The 23,629-nt window shown below is 37.4% G+C and overlaps 1 protein-coding gene across 13 annotated transcripts in view; it reads left to right on the forward strand.

Moving 5' to 3' along the window:
• The window catches only part of EHBP1 (EH domain binding protein 1), a 338,942-nt gene that overhangs the window by 130,079 nt on the left and 185,234 nt on the right, over nt 1-23,629 (forward strand). For all 13 annotated transcript variants that reach the window (XM_073023037.1, XM_073023036.1, XM_073023038.1 and 10 more), the window contains one exon: nt 2,891-3,030. In XM_073023037.1, the coding sequence (XP_072879138.1) occupies nt 2,891-3,030 (140 nt within the window). The remainder of the gene's footprint in view (nt 1-2,890; nt 3,031-23,629) is intronic.

The following is a 23,629-nucleotide window of genomic DNA, read 5'->3' on the forward strand; positions in this document are numbered from 1 at the left end:
AATTTATTTTTAAAAGGGGAAATGACTTTGTTAACTCTAAGGCTTATATGAGATAAGATGCAAAGAATTTTTAAAAACCAGTTTAGTCTGTAAAGCCATACTATATTCAGAAGATAATGGCATATTAAGCATTACTTTACAAAGAAACAGTATCTTAATTTGACTTTCTGAATTTGGGGGAGGTGTAGCAAAGTAAAAATTAATTTGTAAATAATAGATATATATTTCATTCACTGTAGTTTATTTGAAATTTAAGGTGAAAATAATACATGATGAAAATATAAATGATTTGACTTTTAGAATACTTAATATAAAGTTTATAAATTTATACTTAAAATACTTAAAACGTTTTAAAAAGTTTATATTTATCGAATACCTGGTATTTAACTTACAGTCAGCCAAGGTAATTTTTTTATCTTGTAACTCTTAAAACTGTTTGACTGTGTTTTTAAAGCGCTTTTCCTGATGTAAGAGTTTCTTCACTTTTGGGAGGTTATGGCCCTGTTGGAAAAACAATGCACATTTAAACAAGATTTAAGTGTGATTTACAGGGGTTTACCACTTTGTTTCCCTCCTACCCACAAACTCAAAAGCCTACATGGACTTCAGATTTAAAATCTTGTTCTAATTCCTTTGGGAAGTTTGAGTACTTTAAACTATAGATCTTATCTGATTTGCAAACTGTCTCGCTGTTTTTTGAAACAAGTTTTTGTTTCCAGACTTAATGCTCAGGAAACCGTACTTTAATTCCTTGAAGAAAATTTTAGGCAAGGCACAGTGGTTCACACCTGTAATCCCAACACTTTGGGAGCCTGAGGTGGGAGAATCACTTGAGCCCAGGAGTTTTAGACCAGCCTGAACCACAATGGCAAGACCCCCTCTCTACAAAAATTTTAAAAATTAGCTGGGCATGGTGCTCCACGCCTGGGGTCCCAGCTACTCAGGAGGCTAAGGTGGGATAATTGCTTGAGTCCAGGAGGATGCAGTGAGCCATGTTCACACTGCTGCACTCCAACCAGCCTGGCTTATAGAGTGAGACCCTTTCTGAAAAAAAAAAAAAAAAAGAATATTTTAGTCTTCCATATATATCTACAGCACAGAATTGAACTAATTCCTAACCAGTTAATTTTTTTATTATTATTTTATTTCAATCATTACGGGGAAACAGGTGGTGTTTGGTTGCATAGGAAAGTTCTTTAGTGATGACTTCTGAGATATTGGTGCACCCATCTCTTGAGCAGTGTACACGGTACTCAGTATGTAGTCTTTTATCCCTCACACTCCTCCCACTCTTCTCCGCAAGTCTCCAAAGTCCATTATATTATTACTATGCTTTTGCATCCTCGTAGCTGAGCTGCTACTTAAACGTGAGAACATACGATGTTTGGTTTTTCATTCCTGAGTTACTTCACTTTAGAATAGTGGTCTCCAATTCCATCCAGGTTGCTGCAAATGCCATTGTTTTGTTCCTTTTTAAGGCTGAGTAGTATTCCATGTTGTGTGTGTGTGTGTGTGTGTGTGTGTGTGTGTGTGTGTGTGTGTATAGTAGTAGTCCATGCTGTGTGTGTATATATATATACACACACACCACATTTTCTTTATCTACTCGTTGGTCAATGGGCTTTTAGGCTGGTTCCATATTTTTGCAATTGCAAATTATGCCACTGTAAACATTGCATGTGCAAGTATCTTTTTCCTGTAATAACTTATTTTTTTCTGGGCAGATACCCTGCAGTGGGATTCCTGGATCAGACAGTAGTTCTGCTTTTAATTCTTTAAGGAATCTCCATACTGTTTTTCATAGTGGTTGTACCAGTTTACATTCTTACTAGCAGTGTAAAACTGTTCTCTTTTCATCACATCCATGCCAACATCTATTTTTTTTTATTCTTAAATTATGGCCACTATTGCAGGAATAATGTGGTATCTCGCTGTGGTTTTGATTTGCATTTCCCTGATGATTAGTGATGTTGAGCGTTTTCTCATGTTTGTTAGTCATTTGTATATCTTCTTTTCTTTTTCTTTCTTTTTTTTTTTAGACAGAGTCTCACTCTGTCGCCCAGGCTGGAGTGTAGTAGCGCATTCTTGGCTCACTGCAACTTCTGCCTCCTGGGTTCAAGTGCCTTAGCCTCCTGAGTAGCTTGGATTACAGGCGCAAGCTGCCGTGGACAGCTAATTTTTGTTTTTTTAGTAGAGACGGTATTTCACCATGTTGATCAGTCTGGTGTTGAACTCCTGACCTTGCGAGCGCCCACCTCGGCCTCCCAAAGTGCTGGGATTACAGGCGTGAGCCACCACGCCCGGTCAGTATATCTTCTTACAAGAATTGTCTATTCATGTCCTTAGCCCACTTTTTGATGGGATTATTTCATTTTTTTCTTGCTGATTTGTTTGACTTCCTTGTGGATTTTGGATATTAGTCCTTTGTTGGATGCATAGTTTGTGAATATTTTCTCCTACTCTGTGAGTTGTCTGTTTATTCTGCTGATGATTTCCTTTGCTGTGCAGAAGCTTTTTAGTTTAATAAGGTCCCATCTATTTGTTTTTGTTGCATTTGCTTTGGGGTTCTTGGTCATGAACTCTTTGCTTAAGTCAATACCTAGAAGACTTTTCCAATGTTATCTTCTAGAATATTTATGGTTTCAGGTTTAGATTTAAGTCTTTGATCTCACCAGTTAATTTTTAATCTTATTAGCTCTTTACTAATTAAGCATGCCATTTAAAAATTAATGAATATGAGTATTTAGATTTTTCAATATTCTTGTACAACTGATAAGAAAGACTTATTGACATACCTTATAGAAAGAAGGAATTTATTATTTTCTTAAGAACCATCATTTTTCTAACTGTCGTTTAATACAATGTGTTATATTTTGAATCACTGATGTAGAGACGAAGACATGCAAAGTTTGGCTAGTTTGATGAGTATGAAGCAGGCCGACATTGGCAATTTAGATGACTTTGAAGAAGATAATGAAGACGATGATGAGAACAGAGTGAACCAAGAAGAAAAGGCAGCTAAAATTACAGGTTGGTTTTATTAGCATTAAACTAAAAGTCTGTCTTTTGTTGCAGAGTTCAAAAACTCATTCTCATTTCCCAGGAAAAAACAATTCTACTTATTAGGGTTTTTTTTTTTTTCTTTAAGCTTTTCTGCAATAAAATATACCATACAGTTCTCTGAAAACTTTCCATGCTGTTTATAATAGATTTTAGCAGTTTGAGATCAAGTACAAGGATGGTCAAAATAACAAAAAACAATATTGAATTATAGTACAAAGCAACCTAAATCTGGTCATACTTATTTTGTCAATGTGTGGATGAAACCTGTGTAAGTAAAGATCAGCCTGTAAAGGATAATAGGACACAATAAGGAGATGGATTGGCCAGCTTCTTCTGTTTCATATTCATTTATTTACTTGAATTATGTGGACATTCTGTTTTTGAATTTATATATCTTATGTATCCTGGTATTGAAGCTTCTATGCAGGTATTCCTTCAAGCTGGTTTGATCAAGCTAGGAAGATGTTAAGTGGTTAGAACTTTCTATTAATTGGTCAATAAATATTTATTGACAATTTGGCTATCACACTTAAGAAATTGATGTTATACTTCTATTATTGCAGTGAAAATTAAGCACAATTTACATATTCTTTTAGTTAATTAATTGCTCTAAATTTCTGAATTGATGTCCCTTCACTTCGGTCATCTGTTTACCTCTTGGTGATTTTTTCAAATTCATTTGGGCACTTTGTCACTCATCTTTTGGTTCTGCCTCAACTCCTGCTGTCATGTGGGGGATTTCCATTTACCCCATGGATCACTCATTTAACTACTCAGCTAAAAAGTTCTGTGACTTCCTTGACTCTGATGACCTTCACTTCCATTCCACAACAAGAAATGTATCATAAGGAACTGCTCAGACTTGTGTGCAAAATTAGATGTTTTTTCATGTGTAAATTTTATTGTTTTCTAATTTGTGATTGCAGTTTTGATTTATTATTTGGCCCAACCATGTTTTGGAGAGTGTGTTTTACCATGTGCTTTATTTGTTTCTAGTTTGTTTGCTTATTCATTCAAATAAAATTCAAAAGTCTCTTGAATCTCAAATGTTTTAAGAATTGTATTGAGGTTTTTTTATTTGTAGTCTAGATATATGATTTATACATTTTCTTTTCTTTTCTTTTTTTTTTTTTGAGGTGGAGTCTTGCTCTGTCGCCCAGGCAGGAGTGCAGTGGCGCGATCTCGGCTCATCACAAGCTCCGCCTCCCGGGTTCACGCCATTCTCCTGCCTCAGCCTCCCGAGTAGCTGGGACTACAGGCGCCTGCCACCACACCCAGCTAATCTTTTTGTATTTTTAGTAGAGACGGGGGTTTCACCGTGTTAGTCAGCATGGTCTCGATCTCCTGACCTTGTGATCCGCCCGTCTTGGCCTCCCAAAGTGCTGGGATTACAGGCATGAGCCACTGCGCCCGGCTACATTTTCTGTAAATATATTTTTACATGTATATTCTATTTGTTGCATTTATCATTAGAATCAACTTTTCATTACAGGTATAGCTTGTTTTACTGAACTTTGCTTTATTGCACTTCATAGATTTTTTTTTTTTTTAGCAAATTGAAGATTTTTGGCAACCCTGCATTGAGCAAGTCTATCAGCTTAGTCTATCAGTCTTACCAGCAGCATGTGCTCACTTTGTTTCTCTGTGTCTCTGTGTCAGTTTGATAACTTTTGCAATATTTCACACTTTGTCATTATTGTTATATCTGTTATGGTGATCTGTGACCAATGATCTTTGATGTTACTATTGTTATTATTTTGAGGTGCCGTGAATTGCACCCATATAAGACAGCAAACTTAATCAAGTGTGTTCTGACTGCTCCACCAACTAACTCTTCCCTGTCTCTGTTCCTCTCCTTGGGCCTCCTCATTCCCTGAGACATAACAATGTTGAAATTAGGCTAGTTAATAACCCTGCAATGCCTGTGGGTGTTTAAGTGAAAGGAAGAGTTGCATGTCTTTCCCTTTAAATAAAAAGCTAGAAATTATTAAGCTTTATGAGGGAGGCATGTCTAAACCAAACATAGGCCAAATGCAAAGGCCTCTTGTGCTAAACAGTTAAACAAGTTGTGAATGCAAAGAAAAAATTCTAGAAGGAAATTAAAAGTTCTACCCCAGTGAACACATGAAAGATTTAAAAAATGTATAAAGCCTTATTGCCGATACAGAGAAAGCTTTAATGGTCTGGATAGAATATCAAACCAGCCATAGCATTCCCTTAAGCCAAAGCCTAATCCAGAGCAAGGCCCTAACTCTGTTCAATTCTGTGAAGGCAGAGAAAGGCGAGGAAGCTGCAGAAGAAAAGTTTGAAGCTAGCAGAGGTTGGTTCATGAGGTTTAAGGAAAGAACTGATGTCCATAACATGAAAATGTGAAGTAAAGCAGTAAATGCTGATATAGAAACTGCAGCAGGTTATCCAGAAGATCTAACCAAGATCATTGATGAAGGTGGCTACATAAAAACACAGATTTTACATATAGACAATACAGCCCTCTATTGGAAGAAGATGCCATCTAGGAATTTCATAGCTAGAAGGGCAAAGTCAACACTTGGCTGCAGAGCCTCAAAGCTTCAAATGGCAAGTTGACTCTCTTGTTAGCACATCTTTTTATAGCATGGTTTACTGAATATTTTAAGTCCATTGTTGAGATCTGCTGTACAGAAAAAAGATGCTTTCCAAAATATTACTACTCATTCCTTTTTAGCATGCTCCCTAAAAAAGCAACACCACTGCTCATTGACAGCGTACCTGGTTGCCCAAGAGCTGTGATGGAGATGTACAAAGAGATTAGTGTTGTTTCTGCAGCACATAGTTCAAGGAGTAATTTTGGCTTTCAAGCCTTATTATTTAAGAAATACATTTTGTAAGGTGTAGCTGTAATAGTTAGTGATTCCTCTGATGATCTAAGCCAAGTAAATTGAAAACCTCTTGGAAGGGACTCACAGTTCTAGATACCATTAAGAATTTTGTGATTCTTGGGAGGAGGTCAAAATATCAACATCAACAGGAGTTTGGAAGACGGAAGAGGCTGATTCTGATCCTCATGGCAGACTTTGAGGGTTTCAAGACTTCAGTGGAGGAAGTAATTCAGTTGTGGTGGAAAAATAGCAAGAGGACCAGCATTAGAGGTAGAGCTTAAGGATATAACTGAATTGCTGCAATCTCATGATAAAACTTGAATGGATGAGGAGTTACTTCTCTGGATGAACAAAGAAAGTAGCTTCTTGACATGGAACATACTTCTGGTGAAGGTGCTGGAAACGTTGTTGAAATGACAACAAAGGATTTAGAATATCACATCAACTTTGATAAAGTAGTGGCAGTGTTTGAGAGGATTTATTTCAATTTAGAAAGAAGCTCTACTATGGGTAAAATGTCAAACAGCATTGCACGCTACAGAGAAATTTCTAATGAAAGGAGGATTCAATTGATGCAGCAAACTTCGTTGCTGTCTTATTTTAAGAAATGGCAACAAGTATTTTAAGGAATTACCCAACCTTCAGCAACCACCACCCTGATTAATCAGTAGCCATCAACATCAAAGCAGACCCACCAACACCAAAAAGATCATCACTCACTGAAGGCTCAGATGATTGTTAGCATTTTTTAATTAAGGTATATATGTTGTTGTTAGGCATAATGCTATTGCACACTTAATAGACTATAGTATAAATATAACTTTTATATGCATTGGGAAACCAAAAAGTTTTTGTGACTTGCTTTATTGCAATATTCGCTTTATTGTAGTGATCTGGAACCAGACTAGCAATATGTCTGAGCTTGTACCTGTACAGTTGAGGCTGAAACAGCATGAATTGAACTACATGGGTCCACCTATACATGATGTTTTTTCAACCAAACACATGGAAAATGCGGTATTCACAGTGTACAAAACCTACATACATATGGAGGGCCCACTTTTCATATATGTGGGTTCTGAAGGGCCTGCTTTGGGACTTGATGTATGGATTTTGGTATAGACAGGGTTCCTGGAAGCAATCCTCCATCTATGCCAAGGAACGACTATATATATCTTTTTTTATAGTTTATTTTTTAAAGACAGAAAACTTCACTGCCAAATTATTTATTCTATAAATGTTTATTATCTTAAAGCCTCATAATTTGTATCGGTTTGCCCCATTTAATGCCTCTTGCCTTGAAATTTTGCCTGTTGATATTTGTAAACAATGGTTTTTTTAGATTTTTATTTTCTTGGCATATTCGTCGCTTGATTTTTAACCTATCTGTGTTATTTTAAGTGCTTCTTTTATATACAGCATTTGGTTGATTTAACTTTATAGGCTTTGCCCTTCAATATTATATTTCTTGATAACTGATATGCTTACGTGTATTTATATTACTTTATTTATACTTTTATTTTGGGGCCTTTTCTTATTTTTTCCACCTATCCCTTACATGTTGCTTTTCTTAGATTTTCTGTTTGTAAACATTTTTCATAGAGTAACTTAGAAGGTATATAACCTATTTTCATTTTAGGCTAGCATTCTCTCTAATAAATAAATAAGCCAGACAGAAAAATGAGTAAACTTTTATTTCTCTACTTACATTAAAAATAAAGCAAAATTTATTGACTCTCTTCTTGTAGAATGAGAGATGCAGTCTGATTCTCTTCTTAACTTTATTTAAACCCTTCCCTCCAACCCCTATTGGCTTTTATGTTTATTTCAATAACATTTTGCTAATTCTTTTCAATAGTATATACTGACATTTGCATTGTATTTTATGATGATATCAGCAACAATTTTTTAAATGTGATATCTTTCCTATCTTTGAGTTTTGGTCTCTCCTCTTCTCTTCTCTTCTATTCTCTCTTCTCTTCTCTTCTCTTCTCTTCTCTTCTCTTCTCTTCTCTTCTCTTCTCTTGTCTTTTCTTTCTTTCTTTTTCTTTCCTTTCTTGTTTTGGTTATTTCGCTATCTGGAGTATTTCCAGAAGAATAAGTGGGTGTCTTTCCCCTAGTACTACCAATCACCTTCTAACTTGTCTTAGTTTGCTTGGGCTGCTGTAACAAAATACCTTAGGCTGGGTAATTTGTAATCAACAGAAATTTATTACACACAGTTTTGGAAGATGGGAAATCCAAGATGAAGGAGCCTGCAGATTTGTTATCTTGTGAGAGTCTGTTCCATATAGTTGGTGCCCTGTATGTGCCTTCATGTGAAGGAACAGCAAAGAAAAGGACAAGGGACAAACTTGCTCCCTCAAAGCATTTTTTTTTTTTTTTTTTTTTTGATACAAAGTCTCACTTTGTTGCCCAGGCTGGAGTGCGGTGGCGCAGTCTCGGCTCACTGTAACTTCTACCTCCCAGGTTCAAGGGATTCTCCTGCCTCAGCCTCCCGAGTAGCTGGGATCACAGGTGTGTGCCACCACACTCAGCTAATATTTGTATTTTTAGTTGAGATGGGGTTTAACCATGTTGGCCAGGCTGGTCTTGAACTCCTGACCTCAGGTGATCCACCTGCTTTGACCTCCAAAGTGCTGGGATTATAGGCATGAGCCACTGCGCCCGGTCCTCAAAGCCTTTTATAACGGCAATAGTATTATCCATGAGAGCAGAGCCCACATGAACTAATGACCTCTCTGTAAGCTCCACCTCCTAATACCTTCACCTTAGGTATTAAATTCCAACATAGGAATTTTGGGGGGACATCAGCATTCAGACCATAATATACCTATCCTTCAAAATTTAATTCACTTGTCACATACTCTGAGAAGCCTTTGATGCCCCCTCCCTCTTAAGCTTGACCATTCCATCCTTTATGCTACTACCATATACAAATGTAGGCATTTTCCTATAGACTGAGTTTTTACAGTTCCAGTGGGATATTAATTGGATCTTTTTAGTTAGAGAATATGGTTTGTTATTTGTAGATGGCTTTTGATTAAAACTAAATCTCAATTAGACACGGGTACTCTTAAGTAGGAATTTTTTAAACCACATTTGCAGTTGTTGTGAGCAGTACTGTGCTATTTTGATCACAGCCATGGGAGAAAAAATGATAATATGTTACAATTTCTACACTACTATTGAAAGGAAGAGTAAGAGAACAGTAGTGTTTTGAGGAAAATATAGATTCAATGATTCAATAATTATTAGATATCATAGCTAAACCTTTGTTGATTAAACATACGCTATTCCTTATTTTCTAAAATTCCTGCAAGAGCAGTAATTTTCTGTTAGTTTAAAATTCTCTGAACCTAATTGAAGAAATTGTTTTGAGGCAACTTTGGATGCCTGTATTTTGTGTTATTTACATTTTTTATATTTTATGAAATTCCCTGAAAGTAGAAACTGTGTTCTAATCATTTTTTCATCTCTAGGTTCCAGCACATTATCTGGAACATGTTAAGAATTAAATATATGTTAACTGAAAGGCCATAGTGAATGAATGAAACTTCATTCCCTCTGGCTTATCTTATTCCATTTGACATTTAATCACATACTACGTTGTACAGGGTAGAGTGGTTCCATTTTGTAGAAGGAATATGCACACATAATTCAAAGCTCAGTAATTCAAAACTAATTTTCTAAAAAGAATGAATGCAAATTGTGTGTGTTGAAGAAGAAGGGGCAGCTGGGGCAGGGCAGTGGGTGCCTAGATGTAGGTTCTAAGTCCTAACAAATTCACAAGCATTGTAGCATATTTTTGATTTGATATTACAGTTTTTTTCTTGTCATTTTCTATTATGTTTGCAGAGTATGGTAACCTAAATTAATAGCACAGCATATTATGGCAGTTGTTTGACTTCTGTAGTTGCATTTTTTAACACATGTAAATCCCATTCCAAAGTTACTAACTTTCAGGGATTTTTTTTTTAGCAACAGCACGACCACTTTAAAAGTATTTGAGTGAAGTAGTTTTAGCGTAATAAAAAGTTTATTGAAATTTAACAGCATTAATGTTAAAATAATAGCTCAAGAGAACAAAATGGACATATTTTATAAATATGGTTACAAATAAAGTATGGTAAGTATTTTTATTTACCGGCAAAAGTGGCAATAGCTTAAACACAGTTTATATTAACTCTTCCTTCCAAGTTTGAAATTGTTATTGACATAATTTTTATGGTGGAAGGAATTATTATTTTAAATTGTTCCTGTTAATTATATCTTAATATTGCAATCTAAATGCATAAAGTGCAATTGTATTATATCACTAAAATTATATTGAATGTATTATTTCTCCAACAAAGCTCAAAATTTCTTGAGGGAACAGACTGTTAACAACTGTGTACCTCTTAGATTGACACCTCACGGTTATTCATGTAGTGAGTAATTTCTTATGGAAAGTTGCTGTTAAATCAGCAGTATTTGACAAAACATATCCTCCAAAATTACAGTCTTTGCTGGGAGGTGAAAGTAAATCCATGGTATCTGTACTTGCACTGATCAAAACTCCCTACACTATCCTGAGACAGACTCCCCTGCTAAATAGATACATATTTAGGACTAGCTCTCAGGCAGGAACCATTTATTGATGCTGTTTCTATAGATACATTTTACTGAGGTGTAGCACCAGTGAATAGGCAGGAGAATTTTGAATTACAGTTGGAAAAATCACTGAAATGTAGCAGGAGTGATAGACCTTGGAGTTGCAGAAAAAATGCCTTTTAATAGAAAGTTTGCTGCAGCCAGTAGCAGAAATTATTAAACCATATGGTTTCAGAACAATAAATGCCTCCATCTGTATGGCAGTCACACAATGCTTGAAGCACTATTTGGCAATATGATCATCTTTGGAATTCATGTTAAATTTCTGAATATACACCAACAGGAAGAAAAATGAAGACCCCTGTTTTTATAAAGACAAGGCCCTGTTGAATACGTCACAAAAAATCAAGTTAAACTGAAGCAGTTTACAGCAAGCATTGTTAAGAGAACTCAGACATTATGAGGCTCCTGAAAGACCCCTGATATTCTTAAAGTTTGTTGTGTTGCAAAGATCACCATGGAGTCTACCTAAAATCAGCCGGACATTCAGATTCATTCACATGACCTACTTAGGCCAAACAGTATTAGATTCACTTAAAAGGATATTGGATAGGAAACACAGTATGCCAGCAGGGTATTCCTTTTTCACCAGAGTCTTCACAGCAATCTGAATACTATTGTTTATCCCCTACCACCAAATGACAACTTGGGTGCAAGATTCACATAGTTAGGAGCAGGGATTGCCTTGCCTTAAAATCGCCATGCAGCACAAGAGCAGATATCTTTTTTTTTTTTTCCTTTTAATACCCAAACTGGTCTGAGCAGATACCTTTGTACAAGTTTCATGGATATAGTTTCCAAGGTTCCTATAAGGGACATGCACATTTATAAGAGTCTCCACATTCAGAGAAGCTAAAACCTGTGGCCTTACACCAGCTATATAGTTCATTCAGAATCTTCCCATCCAGATGCAATTTGTCAATCAGGTTTAATTTTTACCATAAGCAATGTTGCCTGGTGTTCGTTAATCCTTTTCCCATAGTCGATAAAGTTAATTTGGGAGAAGGAAGAGAGAGTGACGTATTGGCTACCTTCAGGGAACAAAATCTAACAGCACAGATGGTAGTAGGGGAGATACCAGTTACATATTGAGGAGCTAAAGTTGATGATGGTATGACTCAGCCCTCTGAGATTAAATTCTACTTACTACGGCTATGAATGGAGATAAGTAGGTATCCTACCTTTTATTAGAAGGTTCCTTAAAGTAAATATGGGACTCTGGTCAGGGAGTAGGAACATAATTTGCTTCTGGTTTTTACCTGGCATCCACTCACCAGTACCTAGGCATCTCATGAACAAAATCATAGGATTGTTGTGGGCTCAATTAAAAAAAAAAAAAATTAGCCAGGCTTGGTGGCATGCACCTGTAGTCCTAGCTACTTGGAGGTTGAGGTGAGAGGATTGCCTTAGCCAAAAAAAAAAAAATTTGTTTAAATAAAAATTAATTAAAATGGCCACCTGTTTTGGAGATCGGTTAAAAGGATGAGAATATCTGGAAAACTCCTTCTGTTATTTAGTCACTAAGGTTGGGAATAGGAGGAAAGCAGAGAAGTAGGGCAATTCTGATCCCTTGAGCCAATAAGTTTATAAGGTATCATAGCTACCTTATTTTTAAAAGAGTTTGAAACCCTCGGATGAGAGACTGAAGTCATCAGGAGTGTATCTTCGCAGTCTTTAGAACTCAAATATGTCAATTCAGAGAATAGTAACAGTAGCAGAAAACACAGGCTACAAATTCAGCTTACTTTCTGTGTCATTCTTAAATGCTAGTGCTGCTTTATTTGTACTTATGACACTAAACATAATCTACCTTCCTCCACCCCTGAGTCTCTGGGAGAGTTCTGCTGATACTGAGAACCCATCTTGACAGGGCTTGGATGGGAGTGAGGGCTCTAAAATAGAAGTCAGAAGCCTTCAAATATTTAAGGGAGGAGCCAGGAGATGATTAATATTCAAATTACCTAAATTAGTTCACTAAGGATTTATCCTAGGAATTCAAGGTTAGTTTAACCACATTAATAAAGGGAAAAAATTATATAATCATTTCAACAGATGCAGAAAAGAACATTTGACAAAATTCAACACCAAGTTTCTTAGCAAAGTTTCAATAGAAGAGAATTTCTTTATTTTGATAAAGGACATTCATGAAAAGCTACAGCTAACGTTATTCTCAATGGTGAAACATTGAACACTTTTCTGCTAAGATTGGGAACAAGGCAAAGATGTTTGCTCTTACCATTCAACATTATATTTGAAGTTCTAGCAAAGTCACAGGATATAAGATCAATATAGAAAAATCTGTATTTATTAATTACAGAATTTTGATTACAGATAAATGAAATTAGCAAAATTTCATTTACAGTAGAGGTAAATAAAAAAACAGACTAAGAAATAAATTTGGCATAAGATGCGAAAAACCTCTAACTAAAAAGTGTAATACATTACTGAAGATAATTAAAGAAGACCTGAATAAATGGAGAGATAACCTGTGTTCATAGATTAGAAGATGCAGTATTGTTAAGATATCATTTTTCTTCAAATCAATCTATAAATCCAACTCAATGAAATCATGCTAGCAGGTGTTTTCTAAAAATAAAGAAATTGAAAAGTGATTCTAAAGTATATTTGGGGATGCAAAATAACCAAAAGAATCTTGAGAAAGAACTGAATTGTAATACTAATACTATCTGACATGAAAATTTATAAATTTACTGTAAAGCTATAGTAATCAAGATAGTGTCAGATTGGCATAGGACAAATAGATCATAATACACCCAAACTTGGTCAATTAATTTCAACAAAGTTGTCAGCACAATCCAGTGGGGGAAAAAGTCTTTTCAATAAATAATGCAGAACAACTGGTCAACCCCCACCTCTCCACATGCATTAATTCAATGTATTCATTATAATTAACACCAAACATTAATCCAAGATAGATCATAGACCTAAATACAAAACTGCAAAATGATGAAGCTTCTGAAAGAAAGCAAAACAAAAACCTAGAAACCTGTGTATTTGAGCTCAGGGTAGGCGGAGGGTTTTTATAGATGACACAGAAAGCAATACAGGAAAGACAAATTTGACAGATTAAACTTAATCAAAATTTAAAACTTACACTCATCAAAATAGATTATTTAAAAAGCTAGGCATAGTGGCACACACCTATAGTCCCAGCTAGTCGGAGGCTGAGGTGGGAAGATAGCTTGAGCTCAGGAGTGCAAGTCCAGCCTGGGTAACATAGTGAGACCCTGTCTCTTAGGAAAAAAGAAGACCATTAAGAAAATGTATAAGCAAATCATAGATTAGAAGAAAATAGTCACAAAGCATATGTCTGTCACAGATCTTGTTTCCAGAACAGATTTTTATAAAAATGCCTTATAGCTAAATAATAAAAAGACATGCGACCTTATTTTGTTTTTAAATGGACAAAGGTTTGGACATATGGTTCACAAAGAAAAATCTATCACTAGCCAAATGGCACATGAAAAATACATCACTTTTAATCAGGGAGATGCAAATTACAATCACAGTGAGATACAACTCTATACCTACTAGAATGGTTAAAATTTAAGATTGGCAATACTAAATGTTTGCAAGGATGTGGACCAACAAACTCTCATCCATTGTTGGTAGAATGTACCATCACAGAATGTACCATCACAGAATGTACCATCACATAATGAGTTTCTTTTTTCTTTTTTTTTTCTTGAGACAGTCTCACTCTGTCGCCCAGGCTGGAGTGCAATAGCATGATTTCAGCTCACTGCAACCTCCACCTCCCAGGTTCAAGCAGTTCTCCTGCCTCAGCCTCTTGAGTAGCTGAGACTACAGGTGTACACCACCATGCCCAGTTAATTTTTTTTTTTTTTTTTGTATTTTTATTAGAGATGGGGTTTCACCATGTTGGCCAGGCTGGCCTCGAACTCCTGACCTCAAATGATCCTCCTGCCTTGGACTCCCAAAGTGCTGGGATTACAGGTGTGAGCCACCATGCCCAGCACATAGCAAGTTTCTTGTAACACTAAACATGTACCTACCCTCTGTCCCAACAATTCCCCTTCTAGATATTTACCCCAAATAAATGAAAACATATGTCTCTAAAAAGATTTACACAAAGATATTCATAGCAATTTATTCGTAATAGTCCCAAACTGGAAATAGCTCAGGTGTACATCAACAGAAGAATGGCTAAACTGTAGTATGTTCATGAATGGAATACTACTCAGCAATAAAAATGGGCTATTGATATGTCCTACAACATAGATGTATCTCAAAACCATTATGCTTAGTGAAAGAGACTTTACGTAAAAGATGTACTATACGATTTCACTTATGTGATGTGTTTAGAAAAGGCGAAACTAATCCTGTGCGAAAAATATTAAAATAGTGATAGCCTGTGGGACTGGGGATTGACTGAAAAGAGGCATGAGAGAGCATTGGAAGATGTTGCAGATGTTATACAACTTGGATCACATGGGTGTATATGTTTGTCAAAATTCATTAAATTGTACAGTAAGATTTGTGCCTTTATGTGTATGTGTAAGTAAAATACTGGAAAGTATCATGTAAAAATTATAGTAAATATGTTAAATTTGTAAGAAAATGAATGATTTCTAACTTTCTGATTTATTGATCTACTGTGTGGTATAACTGGTCTCCTGACTGTGTCCTAATGAATTAATACCTCCCAATATTCATGCTCTTTTATAATCTCCTCCTTTGCAGCTGGGCTGGCCTGATAAATCACTTTACCCGATAGAATAAAAGGGAAGTGACTATGTAACTTCCAAAACTAAGTTGGAAGATGACTTTTAGCTTCTGCTTGGTCCTCTCATAATGCATGCTCTAGGGAAAACCAGCTGTCATGTAAAAAGTTCATCTACCCTGAGACTGCATTGCTGAGAGGAACCCCAAACTAGCTACATGAACAGGCCACTTGGAGAGAGAGAGAGAGGCCAGGCCATCTGCAAATTGTTCTAGCCTTTTCAGCCAAAATCAAATGTGAGTAAAGCCATTTTGGACATCCAGCCCTGTCAAGCTTTCAGATGACGTCAGCCCAGCTGCCATCTAACTACAATGAACTACCCAGCTAAGTCTAGTCAACCCACAGAACTTTGAGAGATAATGATTTGTTGTTTTAAGTCACCAAATTTTGAAGTGGTGGCTTAAAATATAACATTTCTATAGATAAACATTATAGATACATGCATACATACATAGACATAGAGATAGATACATAGATAAATAAAACAGTATATCTATAATGTAAAAATAAAGGACATTTTATATCTTCCTGTCTTTATAAGATGATGCAAAGTATTATGACTCCTTCGGTTCATTCATTCATTCATTTAAAACATACATTAAGTACTAGCTATGGGCTTAAAATTGCTAGTTGTTAGAAATACAAGATGAACATGACATAGTAGCACAGCTATTGAATTATATTTTTAATATATTAAGTTTGTGAGGGGACTATCTAGGGTGATTAGATTAAAAGTGCCCACTAGATAGTTGGTAATTCAAGTCTGGCACTCAGTATATATTTGAGAATTATCTTCATTTATGTGTTTGTAGTTAAGCCAAGAGAATAGATGAATTCTTTCAAACAGAACAGATTTAGGAGAAAAATGAGTGGGACCTATGATGGGATCCTAGGCAGAGGGAAGAGACTGAGACAGAACTGTCTGTCCAAGATAGGAGGAGAATCAGGAGATGCTGGTATCCTAAAAGAGGCAATCACATGTTTACGGGCTTAAGCCTATGGAGAAAGTTACATATTTTTTACCTGGATCTCTGCCAGAAAGTTGAAGTGTTACTATTTTAGACCATCTTAAAATAAGATATACCTGAATCTTGTTACAATTTAGAGAATAATGAGGATACTGCAAGATTTGCATATATATTCTAGCTCTAGGAAGTTTTTTTTCTTTTAACTATAGGCCTTCTTAAAAGGAAAAAGCCACCTACTCGTCATGCCACCATCCCCATCCCCACCTTTTTTTGCTCAATGTGATAATCTCTGGTGGTCAATTTTTATCTTCTTTTGCCTTCCGTACTGTAAGGAAGAATCTCATACTTGACCCTTTGCTTCGATTGCCTGCCCCTGATTTAGTTTCTCTTCTTATTCTCACCAATGTGAAGCAGGTCCATACTGATACAGTTAGAGGAAATATACGGGTTTATTGCTCAATTCGTATAGTAGTAGGGGAGAAATTTGCACTGAAGTATAACATTATTAGCATTTTCCAGACGTTTTCAATTTTGCGTGAAACAAGGCTTTATAAAGTAATAAAGTATTACATAAATATATTGGGTTGGGTAGTATTTTTGGTCAGGGTAGCATGTAACTAAAAAAACTCATTGAAATAATTTCAGGAATAAATTTTTGTTATAAATTTTCTTTTAAATTAACTTTTTCCAATTGTAAAAGTAAAACATTGTAGAAAATTGGAAGAAACAGAAAAGTACTTATTTTAGAAAGAGAAATACATAACAAAATTATATATTTTAGGGTATTGACCCACACAGCAACTGCCAATTGAAGTATTTGCATGGGAAGTTTCACCAGCTGTCTAAAACTAATAGCCCAGTCTCAGTTGCTATCCACAGTCACCCAACACACAAACATAGCACTTATCCTGGATTTCTTTGCCTCTCATCTCGGCGAAATTAATCATCAAATCTTCTTAATTTATTCTTCAATTAACAAGTATTTATTGAGTGCCTTCTCTCATGGAGTGGTGATGCTTTGTCTTGCTTTCTATCCTTTTTTCCCAAATGCTGCCACCATGTCGCTGCTGGAATATTGTTTCTGAAATATGCTAGATTCCCATAACTCTCAGAATAAAGTTCAAATTCTTTAGTTTGATCACAACAACCTTCATGATGGGACATTTGCCAGCCCCATCTCATTCCATTTCCTATCGCTGGCATCTTAAACTCCAATTTGCAGTTCTTCAAGTATGTCATGTTCTCTTTGCCTCCCTTTGTCCTCATCTATATCCTCTTTTATTTTAATAATCATAATGTCTATTTGTCTTGTGTTAGCTCAAGTGTAGATAAAAATCCAGGAAGCCCTCCTAATCTCTTGAGTTATATATCTCTCTTTCAGTTAGTTTCCCATAGCCTACAGTGCTATCTCAATGATAATATTTATCATACAGTATATATTACTTTACTTGCCTGTCTGTCCCACTAAAATATGAAGCCATGAGAGCAGGTACTAGCACAGGCATACAATAGGTACTTGATAAATGCTTATTAAATAGATAAGTGGTTTTTTTTGTACATTGCTTTTTTAAGATTTGTATTAACGTTTATTTGCAAACCAAATAAAGGAAGCATTGGTATAGATAATCAAAATTACCTTTTCACTCTGTTAATGTAAATAAAAGTTGTAGAAGCAGAAGTTCTAGGAGTGAAGTAGGGATTTACTTAAGCTAAGGATAAATGGCGGAAACTACTAGGACAGTTTGTCATTAGTGAAGAGAATGTAAAGAAGAAATTACTTTGAATTAGTTAATGATGAAATGGCCGTAAGTGATTTTAGATGTCACCAAAAGCATGATGATGAGGAAGAAATACTCTAAGCATTCAGAAAAATAATTCAGTCATGTAATAGAGTCATCTTGACAGTATTTTTTAAAATGCCGACATTATACCTAAAACTCTGTGGAACAATATTAATGTTTTGAAGGGAAGGACTAACTCTAATACTTCCTCTATATTCCCTGAAGTGCTCATATATAAGATGTTTAATAAATGATTGATATTTTCTCTCATTGAGATTACTTTTAGGAACATAAGGTAATTAAAATGTTTTAGCTATATAAACAAAACTACAAATATTTGAGCACTATATAAACATTTTTTTACCTATTAATTGTACATATAGGAATATAGGACAAACAAATAATACTAAGATATATGATAAAATGTGGATAATAATACTTCTTTGGTTATTTATGAGAATTAACTGATCGTGGATGCAAAGCTTTTCCTACTACTTAATAATTAACTGCTATTGTTACTTGTTTTTATATTTTATATTTTCAAAGTGATTCATATTTTATATTTTCAAAGTTATTCCTGTAGGGCAAATAAATAATACTAATATACATGATGAGATGTGAATAATAATTCTTTTTTGATTATTTATGAGAATTAACTGATAATGGATGCAAAGCCTCTCCCACTGCTTAGTAATTATTAGCTGCTGTTGTTAATATTTCTTTTTATATGTTCAGAGTTATTAATATTTTTAAAGTTAAAAATAAATCATGTGTAAATTTTGAAAAATGCCAAACTAGTAAAGAATGAAAAAAAAATCAGTCATGAGACTAGCAATCACTTAACATTGATCCTACACTCCATTATATTTTTCCTAAAAATTACAAAATTACAATGACTGCTAGAGGCAGGTAAATTATCTAATTTATGAATTAATTCTACCTCCTGAGAAATTTGCTAGGTTACCTTGAGTCAGAGTACGGTTTAAAACTACTGACGAAACAAGATAGAAGAAGAAACTTTGTAAGTCTGACTATTCCACTCCTACTATTCACATTGGGATAAAAAGTTCAACTGGCATTAATTGTGTTTACTTTCTATTTTCTATGGTTTACTTTGACTATCTCAAGCAATTTTGGTTATGCAAAATATATTTTCTCTTTTAGAAAAGGGAAGTTGATAAGCTTATCAACTTTTCATATATATTTTGCTGAAAGAACTGTAACATATCTCTGACAGCCTAGTATTTTCATACCTGCATTCCTTGGAGATATTGTGAGTTTGCTTCCAGTCCACCACAATAAAACAAATATTGCAGTAAAGCAAGTCACAGAAATTTTTTGATTTCCCAGTGTATATAAAAGTTACGTTTATACTGTAGTCTATTAAGTGTGCAATACCATTATGTCACGGCATCTTCACCAGGAGTAGGTTCCATGTCAAGAAGCTGCTTTCTTTGTTCATCCAGAGAAGCAACTCCTCATCCATTCAGGTGTTATGAGATTGCAGCAATTCGGTTATATCTTTAGGCTTCACTTCTAATGCTGGTTCTCTTGCTATTTCCACCACATCCGTGGTTACTTCCTCCACTGAAGTCTTGAATGCCTCAGAGTCAACCATGAGGATCAGAATCAGCCTCTTCCATCTTCCAAACTCCTGTTGATGTTGATATTTTGACCTCCTCCCATGAATCACAAATTCTTAATGGTATCTAGAGTGGTGACTCCTTTCCAAGAGGTTTTCAATTGACTGCCCAGATCATTGGAGGAATCACTACCTACAAGAGCTGTATCTTACAAAATGTATTTCTTAAATAATAAGACTTGAAAATCAAAATTACTCCTTGAACTGTGTGTTGCAGAAACAACACTAATCATCTGTACATCTCCATCACAGCTCTTCGGCGACCTGGTGCATTGTCAGTGAGCAGTGATGTTACTTTTTTAGGGAGCATGCTAAGAAGGAATGAGTAGTAATATTTTGGAAGGCATCTTTTTTTCTGCACAGCAGGTCTCAACAATGGGCTTAAAATATTCAGTAAACCATGCTGTAAAAAGATAGGCTGCCATCCAGGCTTTGTTGTTGCATTTATACAGCACAGCAGAATAGATTTAGCATCATTTTTAAGGGCACTAGGATTTTCTGGAATGGTAAATGAGCATTGACTTCAACTTGAAGTCACATTCTTCAGTATTGACCCAAGTTGAAGCTATATTAGCTTCAGACTTTTCTTCTGCAGCTTCCTCACCTCTCTCAGCCTTCATAGAATTGAATAGAGTTAGGGCCTTGCTCTGGATTAGGCTTTGGCTTAAGGGAAAGCTATGGCTGGTTTGATATTCTATCCAGACCATTAAAACTTTCTCTGCATCAGCAATAAGGCATTATGCATTTTTTAAATCTTTCATGTGTTCACTGGGGTAGAACTTTTAATTTCCTTCAAGAACTTTTTATTTGCATTCATAACTTGTCTGACTGTTTAGCACAAGAGGCCTAGCATTCAGAATGTCTTTGGTTTAGACATGCCTTCCTCACAAAACTTAATCATTTCTAGCTTTTCGTTTAAAGGGAGAGACATGCACCTCTTCCTTTCACTTAAACACTTAGTGGTGTTTGCAGGGTTTAACTGGCCTAGTTTCAATATTGTTGTGTCTGAGAAAATAAGGAGGTCTGGGGAGTGGTAGATGGGGAAAAAACCAAGTGGAGCAGTCAGAATGCACACGTTATTGATGAAGTTTGCCGTCTTATGTGGGTGTGGTTCATTGCAACCCAAAACAGTTTTAGTAGTAACAGCAAAGATCACTCATCACAAATCGCCATGACAGATATAATGAAAAGATGTAGAATATGGTGATGATGGCAACAGCGGGCTGTCTGGAGTGGTGGCTGCCATCACGCCTGCTACAGCAGGGAGGCATGGCTGAGGCCACACGCTCCAAGCGGCTGGCAGGAACTGGGGACAAGCAGGAGCCCCACCCCTTTTGAGTTGGGGCTGGAGCTCCCTGGGTGCAACTAAATCTGCCCAAGCCACGCTGCAGACCCAGGTACCCCTCTGCTCTTGGACCCTGGAGCAGGTGGGAGCCCTGCCCTCCCGGGTGCAGCTGCAGCTGTCCAAGTTGGGGCTGTGGACCTGGGCTTCCCGCTGCAGGGAGCAGGCAGGAGCCCCAACCCCCCCGGCACAGCTTGCCCAAACTGCGGCTGCAGACCCAGACATCCCTGTACTCTTGGGGGCCTGGGAAGCTTCCCCTGCCCTCTCAGGCTTGGAAGTACCTGCTCCTGCTATCTGGCTTCTCCCTGCTGTTGGCACCTGCTCCAATCTTGGAACAAAGTTGGAGCTGAGCTCGGGTGCTTTCACAGCCTGGCCAGGTGTGCACATGCTCAGGACACTGCTGACACACCAGCCCCCTGCCACCTTGGCATCAGATCCCTTCTGGATTGTGGCCGCTGACGAGCATAGGAGGGAAGCCAATGGGTGGCTGAGGGCAGCTCCGTGCTGGCCTGCAGGCACCTGTTGGCACCTACACCCTAGGCACCATGAATGGCAGCAGGAGGTAGGTTCCTGGGTAGAAGGAGGAAGGTCTCCAGTGAGGCCCCACCTTCAGGCCAGGAAGGGCCTGAAGGCTGGGGACCAGGCTGCCAGTTCCACAGACCAGAGTGGGAGGCTGTGGTGCTTTTTCCAGGCTGCCCATGGACCAGTCAGCATGCAATTCCTCTTCTCTGAGGCCCATGTAAGCCCTGGGCTCTGTCAGAGCTGAGCAGATATCAGGACAATCAGCTGCAGAGAGAAGCAACCCATTCCAGGGCCTCTTCTCTTCTAAGAGCTGGGAAGTTGATGGAATTACTTGCCTGCAGAGAGGAGCAACCCACTCCAGGATCTCCACCCTGCTGAGAGCTTGGAATACATCGAGACAACCAGTTGCAAAGAGGAGCAACCCATTCAAGGGCTTCCTGTCTGCTGAGAGCTAGGAAGACAATGGGATGACCTACCTGCAAAGAGGAACAACCCACTCCAAGGTCTCCTCTCTGCTGAGAGCTGCAGAGTTGACAGAATTACCTACCTGCAGAGAAGAGCTTCGCACTCCAGGGTCTCCTCTCTGCTGGGAGCTGAACACTTGTCAGGACACCCTGCTTGTGGAAGGGAGCTACCCACTGCACGTCTCCTCTGAGCTGTTCTATTGCTCAGTAAAGCTCTTCTTTATCTTGCTCACCCTCCACTTGTCTGTGTACCTCATTCTTCTAGTTGCAGAACAAGAACTCAGCTCTTTTAGCCCCACTGAATGGCAGGGTTAAAAGAACTGTAACATAAACAGGGCTGAAACATGCCCTTTGCTCACCACATTGCAGGTGAAGAGAAGAAAAGAGCTGCTGCCCATCAGGGAGCCCATATCTGGGAGCTCCCCGTGCCAGGGCTGTGACTCCCTCTTTGGGGCCCTGTGGTTCCTGGCATTTCCAAGCTTCCAGGTGCCACCATGTTCCTCAGTGCCAGATGTGGAAACTGCAGTGCACCTGGTCTACCTGCAGCCTTGCAGAGAGCTGGTGCCCATGCCACACATGGAGCTTCCCAGTCTGCTACAGCAGCTGGTGTGTCTGACTGCACAGTGGCTAGACCCCACTGTCACTCACACTCCCCTCATCACTCCATGCCTGACTCGCCCTTGGTAGACATGGGATCCAGGTTAGTAGCGTGAGCCAAGTGCAGCATGCCAGGCCAAGTGGGTGGAATGAGTCCAGCAGGCCTGAGCTAAAAACTCAGGCAGAGACACCACCGGCCACAGAGGTTTCCAGCCAGAAAAGGTACATCCCAAGGATCCTGTAGCAGTACGAATTACCAAAATGTGACACAGACATGAAGTGAGCACATGCTGTTGGAAGAATGGTGCTGATAGACTTGCTAATCTTAGAGTTGTCACAAACTGTCCATTCGTAAGGTGGCAGATGAAATTAAGGTTGTTAATAAGCTGACCATGACATAGTGGAAAGTATGCTAGGTTATCCATGTGGCTCAATATAATTACCAGGGTGCTTAAACGGTAGAGAGTGGCAGAAGAGAAAGTCAGCACATGTGATGTGAGAACAACTTGGCCCACTGTTGCTGGCTTTGAAGATGGAGTAAGGGGGTCACAAGTTAAGGAGTGGCTTCTAGACTTCTAGAAAAGGGTGGCTTCTAGAAGCTGGAAAAGGGAGGGAAGCAAATCCTTCCCTATAGGCTCCAGAAAGGAATCCAGCCTAGCAAACATCCTAATTTTAGCCCAGCAAGTCTTCTGATCCCCACAATAGTTGGATAACAAATTTTTTGTTGCTTTAAGCAAAAAAAAACCCTCTTTACTTAATAAAAAATGCAATATCTGGGAAGTGCAATAAAATGTGGTATGCCTATAGGTATTTGTTAAGTCTGTTTCCATGTTAATTTGTGTCTCTATAGAATGTAAATTCCACAAGGACAATACCATGTTTGTTTTTGTGTCCCAAGAATAGGTCTTGGCACAGACTGATAAATAAATATTTGTGCAATAGATGAATAGTTGCAGGCAGCCATATTATAAATG

The sequence above is a fragment of the Chlorocebus sabaeus genome, chromosome 14 (genome assembly GCF_047675955.1).
Source record: "Chlorocebus sabaeus isolate Y175 chromosome 14, mChlSab1.0.hap1, whole genome shotgun sequence".
In the NCBI taxonomy this organism is placed as follows: domain Eukaryota; kingdom Metazoa; phylum Chordata; class Mammalia; order Primates; family Cercopithecidae; genus Chlorocebus; species Chlorocebus sabaeus.